General features: G+C 36.3%; 1 protein-coding gene across 1 annotated transcript; it reads right to left on the bottom strand.

Moving 5' to 3' along the window:
• Nucleotides 1–2,112: 2,112 nt before the first annotated feature.
• On the bottom strand, nucleotides 2,113–7,633 carry LOC112150598 (interferon-induced protein 44-like). The gene is made up of 7 exons (XM_024279011.2): nucleotides 6,634–7,633; nucleotides 5,178–5,226; nucleotides 3,734–3,929; nucleotides 2,851–3,003; nucleotides 2,605–2,776; nucleotides 2,398–2,498; nucleotides 2,113–2,309 (listed from the first exon to the last, which is right to left on the bottom strand). The coding sequence occupies exons 1-7, from the start codon at nucleotides 7,127–7,129 to the stop codon at nucleotides 2,142–2,144; spliced, it is 1,335 nt and encodes a 444-aa protein (XP_024134779.1). The 5' UTR covers nucleotides 7,130–7,633; the 3' UTR covers nucleotides 2,113–2,141.
• Nucleotides 7,634–9,937: the final 2,304 nt, after the last annotated feature.

The following is a 9,937-nucleotide window of genomic DNA, read 5'->3' as shown; positions in this document are numbered from 1 at the left end:
ATTATGAAAATGAATGGACGTTTCTGTGATAATCTTCTTTTTTTCTTTTAAAGAGTCTGTATTATGCACGTCTTTAAGGCTGAAAGTCTGATGCTACTCTACAGATTAATAATGATTTGCAAAAAAGATCAATTTTGAGACTTGACTAATTTATCTGCAAATTGTCTTAAAATTGACCCTGCATATTTACTTGTGAGCTTTATAATGGCAATATAAATAGCTTGCAAATACAAATGATGCATGAAGTTTCTGTATTCTTGATGCTCTGCATTCTTCACGCAGAGGGAAGAAGTAGTCACCACTAAAGATGAGGGTTTGAAACTCCCCTTTTACTTTTAACACATAATTGAAGAAAGGAGAAGATTAAAGGGTAACCAAACCCTAAATCAACTTTTTTTTGGCTGTTTGCATATATTAATGGGCCTTTAAAAGCACTGTCTGTTGGTAGTTGCCAAATTTTTGACAAATCAAAATAAACTTGAAAATATAGTCTAAAAACACACGTGTGCTGCCATCTACAGGTTGAAACAAGGTATTGCAGTTGAATTTTGTGATTGGTCAACTGGTGTAGGTCTCTTACACCAAGTGTGACGTCAAAATGCTCTAGCTCTAGTATAAAACCCCCGCCCATCTTTGATTCTGTTATGGTCGCTTGTTAGCTTTAGCATGGCCAGATTAGTCTTCGCCTGTTCGCTGCTATAGACAGAGACGTGCACGGACTCCATTTTATGCATTGCGTCGCATCAGTAGAATGTAGTTTCGATGTAAGACATGCTGACATCAACCACAAATATCAGGCTAGATCCTTCATTTTTTGACTGACTTTCACAAAACATGGCTTTTTTAGAAAATGATTGTCGTGGTATATTTGCATCTTTACTGTCCCTTAAATCTAAGTTGTAAATTGTGCAAGAACTGCGCCATCTAGTGTTACAAGTAACACACTGCTGTCAAATGAACAGATTGAGCCAGAGTCTATAGAACTGAGCTTGTAAATGTTTATTACCCAAGCCCAGAAAGGAGGGGATTGATGAAGTCCAATGGCATGACTGGCAGTTAAACTTGACAAAGTAAGTAAAAAAGCCCATTTCCTATTAAAAACACCTCAAAGTGTTGTTGTTGAAAATATTAACAAGATTATGTGTGTGTGCCGTGAAAACTTTTTCTGAAGCATATCCTGCCTAAGTATGAAGGATGTCTGTGTCCACCTGTCTGTGTCCAGTAATCTGTGGAATTTCTTTGTCTAAGTTCTGTGCTCAAAAACAACTCCTTATATGGATTAGTTTAATCATCCCGTGACATGCCGTCCCATCCCCTGTAGAACTGACTTTCTTTTGGTTAGCAACGGCCTAGCAACAGATAACATCACTGCTACGTTATGCCCATGTATGGAATTCCTATGTGTGTTTCTATAAAACTGCCTGTGTGTCTGAGCTATGAGAGAGACCCGAAGCAGAGATCTGTGAGGAGACTTTGTTTTGACTCTCTCCCTTTTTGCAAAAAATAATAAACAAATGATGAATTACAGCTGGCCTGGTTCATTGGACTTACAACATAGAAATCTTTCAGAGTCATTCTTGACAGTTGTACAAAGAACAAATTAATAACACTTTATAACACACATACAAAAAAAAACAAAACAAACTGGATACGTAGCAACTTGTAAAATCTAACTTCATGAAAAAGAAAAAAAATGTTATGTTTACGTTGAAGTTCTTTTCAGGCATGTTCTGTGGAGAAACTTGGATCACTTTTCCCAGTACCACTCTCCATATTTTTTGTTTGTTTGTTTTTTATTTGAATGTAACAAAACCACAACCCACTCTACATATTGAAAACCCAGTATATGCTACATAATCTAACAGTCAATCATAGATCAAAGCCACACCTCCAGAGCTCAGTCTGGCCCCACTAGCCCCACCCCCTTTTTAGCATTTTTTAAATCTGGGCTGAGAATGGAATCAGCCTCCAACTGCCCTATTTGGTTACCCTTTAATTTTGAAGAGAAGATAAAGAAGGATATGAGGATTGTTGCTGTAAGTGAGGATGCAGAGGACATGGTTAGGAAAGAGATAATTTCCTGCAGTTAACTCTAATGGGAGCAGCCAAAAGGCTAAGAGGAGGATTGCAGTATTGCTCATTCAGTCTCTGTGCTCATCAAAGAAGTCATTCACAAGGTGAAGAATCTGATCAACCGCTCTGAGCAGCAGGATGTCGATGTTCATGTCCAATTCCTGCTCCTCACTGTAGTTCTTCACTGGAACAAGGAAGGACAAAGGTACACCAAAGCGACTGGCAGCCTCCTGCATCTGGATCATATGACACATCGTTTAGGAGATTTTAGAGAGCAGAAAACCATGTTTTCTTTCTTTTAAATGAAGCTCAAACAATCCTTACTAATTTCTTGATGTATTTGCTCTTGTAGACATTTGTGACATCTTTTTTCACCAAAGGGCAGGCCTCATCTATTTTAGTGAGCAACACCAGCTGAGGGATACCTGAAGAAAATCAACAGAAAGTGTTCGCAAAGTAGCAAGTAAATTTACAAAAGACCTAAAATAAAAACATCGTCCAGCCAATGAGAAAGGACTCTCTTCTACTTACGATGCAAGTTGACTTTCTTGCGGATAGCTTTCAGTTTATCCTCCATATTTTGGGGCATGATGGAGATCGTGCTGGCATCTACGACATAAGTCACACAGTGGATCTTGTCTTTGAGTTCTGGATTCTTGCAGAAACCTTGAGCCTCAGAATGCAGAGGACCAGAGGGGCTGAACTGCATGTGTAAGAAGAAAGCATGAGTGGATAGTTGCTATAAGCTACAAGCAAAACTTAAAAAAAAAATCTGACCTGATACGTGTCTGGTGTGTGACCACTGACGATGTTAGTGATATCATCCACATGAAACCCCTCCCCCTCTTTTGCCTCCAGTCCCATGATATCACAAAGGATGAGTGGCAGAGGTTTTTCTTCATGTTCAGGCTTCACAATAAAGGTGCGAAACTGTCAGAAAGTTAAACATATACACATATATTAATAAAATACACTTTCAAAGTTTTAGCTTATATGTATTTACTGAAGTGTTTCAGAGTTGCTGGGGTGGACAGATCCCTATAGAATAATTTGTCTACTTCAACATTTAATTAGATTTCCATTTCTGCTATGTTCATTTTCTGGTTCATAATATGGTGAAGCATGGGGATTTTGCTGTTGAAGGCATTGTGTGTCTTTGAACTTTTCCTCTTACTACAAATGTATAAAAAAGTGATTTATAAATACATTTTTGTTAATATTAATTCTAGCAAGTACTAAAAATTATTCCCCCCACCACCCACAGGGCCCTGATTCCAACACCATTAAGTATATTTAAGATGAAAGAAGAGAAAGATAGATGAGAGGAGGCCTTCATCCACAGCAGAACTGAGGTTCTTCATGATGTTTAGAACAACCTGCAGCCAAGTTTCTTCAAAACAGTGCAATTGTAGCCAGAAGAACTGTTTTGAATGCAAACGAAGAATATGCTAAACATTGATGATATAGATTTCTCTGTTGTTCATTTACTTCAATTTGTTAAATGATTTTTCAAAAATCTTTAGGATTTCATCTTTGGAAGAATTATTGCTTTACAAATGTTTTCACCCATGTCTGAAACATTTGCTCAGTTGTGTAAATCTAAATTATTGTTTTTTTTTCTTTTTAATGTGTTTTACTGTTTCGGGGTAAAAAAACTAACCTGTGATGTCACAGAGGTGGAGCAGGTACCATTTATGGCCTGGCCACTGACACGGCCTTTAAAAATAGATTTGAAAGAATTGAAGAAACTGGACTTTCCAGCTCCAACTTGTCCAACAAGTAAAACCCGAGCTTCAGACACGGAGCTGATCGAAGGTTTGTAGGATTTAATTCTCTCCATCAACTTCTCCTTTTCCCTGCACAAAATAAAGAGCATGAACAGAATATGGTTTCACCCTTGTGTTATCTTGTGGGGTCCAGATGACCCCACCCTGACACTGACATGTTGTCCCTCCCACGACAAAAGTAGACAAAGGTGGATGGGAATTTATGTCTGTCATTGGACACCAGTGAAGGTCGAAAAACATTGACAAAAAGGTGTTCTATCTTGTGGGGTTTGGGTTTCTTGTGCAGTAAACAGACGACCCCACTCCCAAAATCAACATGCCGAGGATAGTGGGTTACAGGGCCCATATCATGAAAATTCAGCTTTTTTCCGGTTTAAAGTTCATTGTAGTGTTAACTTCTCATGCAAAACAATCCCAGAGTAACATTTTGTTCTATTCACACATGCCTGAGCATGCCTCTAAAAACCTGCTTTCTGAACACCAGCCCCTCCCAATCCACATAAACGAGTGAGTCGTCATAATGTTACATAGACAGTCTCTTCCAGGAAGCTTCTGCACTTTCAGCTCTGCCCCATGGCCACAGCCATGGTCACATATAAAACTGCCACCGCCCCATAGTGAGGCATCGGCAAAATCTTTACAATTAGCTGCTGAAAACTGTTTGTGCGGCTGCCCGGCATTCTGGGGCAATGCTCCCTGTGCACTTGCACAACCGCACATTGCTTGCGTATTCTCAGCGCACAAGAAAATATGTGCAGTGCATAAAACAATACTATATACCAGGCTACTTATACCTAATTATACCCTACTATTTACATCAAAAACAAAATCACAAACTCCAATTCATTAGAAATGTGGCGTTCACAGACAGACCAAACGGATCATTAACGTTAACACATCAACTCGTGGTCTGCTTAGAACCAATCTTTATTTCCTTTTTCCACTTCCTCTCCTGAGTTTCACACGAAAAGCTCAGACTCAGAGGGGGGGGCAGAACACACGGGGATTAAGGGGTGTGTTGCTCACAGTTCTCTTCGGTACACTCAGAGAGCTTCTGTGTATGCACAGATGTATAAAAAAAATGCCCCAAAAAAGAAAATAATCAGACAAAGGCCCTTTAAAAATTATTTTTATTCTAAAGTTTTTTTTTTGTAACAGTTTTCAAATGTAACAGCTGTTTTATTTTTGCATGTTTACAATATTGCTTCTCTTTATAACAGTTACAAATGTTAAAACAGCAAAAATGTTTAGAATAGTCTTTTTTTCATGCTTTATAATCTGAACAGTATTTTTAAAAGATAAAAATGAGGTTCTTACTCAGAAGTCCAAGTCACTGTCCTCCATGGGTTTTCAAATTGGAGGCATTCTGTTAAGGCAAAACACAAATGATCAAAAGAAATTAATATTATGGAACAAAATTATAAAAATGATTGACTCTGTTGATATATTTATTTTTATATGCATAATTTACTATACTAACCATGACGAGTTTACATGTCTACAACAGGTCTCCCATTGTTTTGTGTTTGTTTATCTTAAAATCTTAAGATTTAATCCTGTGTTTTTACAATGTTAGAGGTTTGCTAATCACCATTGCCTAGAAATGCAAATCACATCAACAACACAAATCACATCACAACTGTTTGAATAAATAAATACTCATAAAAACAGTTTTAATCTTAAGTTTCTTTGTAAATGTCATCCATATTTTTTTGTTATTATAATCATTTTTTTATGAATACAATCTGTTTATGTAATATGCAGTAATGATTACTGAAAAGTTTACAATCACTATGGTATTAATTTTCTTTACTGATTAATATAAATGATTTGTCGTGGATGCTTTGAAACTTGATTACATCAATGATATTAATGATCCTTAATAGCCTGATTTTATTAATATTTGATATTAAGTCCTGAACCAGATATTGATAATTCATGTAGAGAAAATGGTATGGTCGAGTCGGGGTTGGATTATATAAGTTCGCTTCCTTCCACTCCCTTTCAAGCGATATGTTATGTATGTATTGTGACCTGATTGCTTGAAATAAACCATTTCATTCATTCATTCATTCATAAGGAAAAAAAGCTTCAAGATCATGTTAATAACACCAAAAACAGAGTTTTGGTTAGGATAGTACTTTTAAGTTTCAATAGAAGTGAGACTACAGTCAAAAAACCACTTTACATTTTAACAATGGAACATCACATTTGTAAATGATATTAATTGGTGCTGTCTCAGTTGTCATCACTTTCTACCAATCAACGGGTAACTAGTTGCTTTGCCTCAACCGACCCGTTCCCTTTTTCTATGGACCTACAACTAATGGGGGTCCTCAAGAGGTTTGGGTCGGAACTTTTAAACAGGTCCATTTTACAAGGGAAACACTCAAAATAGTGTTCCCCACCCGACTTTACCAGACTGCTAAGTGGAAACGAGGCTTATGACCCCATAAATACTTAACTCTATTCTAAAGACCTTCAAATTAATTAAACCAAAAAAGCAAAATTCTAAAGATGTTGTGCCCTCTTATGGTGACTTGCAAAAAAGAAGAACACATAGCACTAAGCACAAAAAAATATACTTAATCTTTTAATCTGCTTTAATTGATTTTTGAACAGTTATTGTGCTGTCAATGTTTAGTGTTTTGTTACGTTTTGAATTTACATTTTTCCTGCCTTGTACTACCCAGAACCTATCTTTCTTGAGCATTTTTTATACAAAACAAATTGTGTGAGCTTTCCCTTTTTTTTTTTAAAGAGTAAAACATACCTTCCACCTGGTAAACTTCGCAGTCAGTCAGGTCCAAGTCATTTCCGTGCATCTTTTCAGCAGTGAAGGTGTAATATTTTGTGTAAAGATAACCTGTAAAACTGCTTTGATTGCTGTAGACTTTTTGTTCGTCTTTATGGACAAGAATCAGTGTGTCCCCAAAGTTAGGACCACTATTCTTGGTCATTCTCACTGCATATGAAGAATTATTTACTGAATATTTGTTGAGCCTTTCTCCACTGAAGGAGAACACAAAGGCCTCATCATCTTTTACAAACCCTCCAAACTGACTGAACGGTTGACTGGTGTAGCCTCCAAACACACGTCCAGATTTGTTGTAGCCCACAGACACAGTGGGTGACTTTTTGTCACAGTGTTTGTGGAAAGCTTCTCCAGTGAAACCATGGATGCTGGCTTTGTAGAGCAAATTCAGTTTGACATTTCCCAGCTGAGAGCAGATTGCTGTCTGCTGCTCGTCTGTGAGCTTGGAGTTCATCTTGACTGACAGTAATACAGTGGAAAATGCTGATTTATCTTTTTTTTTCTGTGTCAAGATCAAACCTGCAAAAAAAGCACAGATAAAAGTAACTATTAGTTACTATTTAATGAGGCCAAAACTAGCAATAAGCAGTGGACACATACATTTATTTTATACCGCATCCAAACCAGTTGTTTCCTTTTTTATCTTTTCTTCTTTTACACACAGGGAGGATTTTGCAATTCTTAAAGATAGGTTGAGTGAAAAAGGGAGTAAAGCCCTCATATGCACAACAGAAAAAGGGTAACTGTACTCCTGGCCACGTTCAATGTTCACAATTGGGGAAAAAATAAATTCAAATCTTTAATTTATCTAATGAAATATTACGTTTTCTAGATCAAGTCTTTCATCTAAACCTTAAAATCAAAGCTAAGTAAATACAATTACAATGAACAACACAATCTAAAATCATTTAGTCAATTTAATAAAGACTGACTTGCTGAAAATTAAGCAACATAACCCCCCCTTGAATGTTAACGCTTACCTCTTGTCTTTGCTGAAAGCTGTGAGCAAATGAACTGATAAGCTCGTGCTGTGCTACTTTGGATCCACCTCAACCACTGAAGTGAAAGCAAATTTAACAGAAGCCTGGAACTGAAAGTATGAGAGACACAAAGAAAACATATTACATTTTTTGTTGAACTTCTTAATTTGTAAATGTCCAATTTAAAAAATATTAGGGAAACAGATTGTTTGCTTTGAAATATAAGACCAAGATTTAACCAAGTGAAAAAACAAGATAATATAAATATGCAAACTAAATATATATATATATATATATATATATATATATATATATATATATATATATATTAAGTCAATGAATATAAAAGGAACAAATAAGACAAATCAGGATTGATTTAATTTCTCCCAAATGCTCTCAATCTACAAGAAAAAAGAAAGTTTATGTCATACACTAGCTAGGATTTTTAAACAGGTTTTTTTCAAGCCAACATAGGTTTGTGCCATGTGTTTGGCAAGAAGTGGAGTCAATTTTACTAATTGTGCTTTTGATTAAAGACCTACTCAAATGAAAATTGTGTATTTGGTGTTTTTAACATGTTTTAGTGCCTTTTTCCTCACCATAGAGGACAAAGATGAAGAAAAATAAGCTTAAAATTGCATTTCTGAGAATTTATTTTTTCAAATTGTTATAAATCAGGGGCAAATAAAAAATGCAAATCTGTAAAAGCTTGTTGCTCTTACGTAGAACCTACAGGTGCAAGCCAAAAGATCCTCGCTCGGCTCTTTTTTTGATGCATCCACTTGTAAACGATTACATCCATGCACATCTTGGTTTTCCTTTTCTGAGCTGACATTTGCCTCAAAAGTGGCAAATATTGAAAACCCAGATACTCATTCACTTGTGAAAGTAACATTCCTATAAGTTTCATAATCTTTTTGTGGCTAAGAAATATCTAGTGTATAACCTGATAATTCTTGCCATTTTTATTTCACTTGTAATGTTAGGGCGGGGTTATGAGGGGCTGTAAACAGGGGAGAGTGTAAACAGATGGATGAAGGGAAGTAGGGGCTGGCTTACTACACACCTAGCAGTCCCATCCACAACTCAGAGGCTAATTTTTTCTTCTCCTGCTGCTCTCCAGAAACTCTCCTATAGTAAAGGACACAGTTTTTTATTTTTTTTTATTTTGGCTAAAAGCAGCATAACCGTGATTAAAAGATCACTGGGAAAACTTTTACAATATAGATCAAGAAAAAATTGTGTTCTTGAGAAGTGATGGGCTGGTTTAGAGAATAGTGCTTAGATTTTTTTATAGATAGGCAACCAGGAGAGAATCCAGATGTGGGAAGAATTACAAGTAAGAATATAACAAAATCACAAAGATTTTTACAAGACACGTAACTAATAAACAAAGACACAGACAATTGGATAACACACAAGACAAGTTGACACTAAAAAGGCTCAAAGAATTGCAATGAGAGCTGATCAGCAAAGTGCAAGCAGCTGCGACTACACCAGAGGATCCACGGGAGAATGGGCGGAGTCACAGCCAGCCTGGACAGAAACCCAATAAAAGGAACAATGAGCAACAAAAGATGACCAAACAAGCAATTCATAACAGTTTTTGCAATTGGAAAAAAAACTAACAAGTGAAGAATCAAAAACAAGTATGAGTGGAGTCCATTTTACTGCAGACGTCACAACGATCTATTGGGCAATCTAGCACTCCACCCTTTCGTTACTGAAAACAAAGGGCCCAGATACTCATTCAGCTGTGAAAATTATTCATTCCAAACATTCCTATAAGCTTCATAATCGTTTTATGGCTGAGAATCACCTTTAAGGTACTGGTTTTCATTCCAACCTATTCACACAAAACTGCAAATGATGCACAAGGTGCCTGGATTCTTGATCATTCTGCATTATTGAAGCACAGTTAATACTTCCCAAGAAGTGAAACAGAAACAAAACTGAACTGAAACTTTGGTGCTAAATAGAGGAGATTTGAGGTCACCACAGAGCCTTCATGTAAAAACCACAAGCTAGGCCAGAAATTTGAATGTAGTGATGGACACAGACCTAAATTTTGATAAAGAGATAAAGGAAATCATAAAATCAGTCTATTATCCTAAAAAATATATAAAGAATTAAAGATTGAAAGTCTAACGGGACATAGAAAAAAACATGCATTCATCTTTTAGTGAAATATTTAGATACTTTGTTTGGTGATATTTGTATGTATTTAAAATGCTGCCAGGACTATTTTTAATGGACTCTATGCATGGAGCTGTGTGACGTAT

This window comes from Oryzias melastigma, linkage group LG4 (assembly GCF_002922805.2).
Source record: "Oryzias melastigma strain HK-1 linkage group LG4, ASM292280v2, whole genome shotgun sequence".
Taxonomy (NCBI): Eukaryota; Metazoa; Chordata; class Actinopteri; order Beloniformes; family Adrianichthyidae; genus Oryzias; species Oryzias melastigma.
Note: the sequence above shows the minus strand (reverse complement) of the source record. Positions and strands in the feature narration are given on the sequence as shown.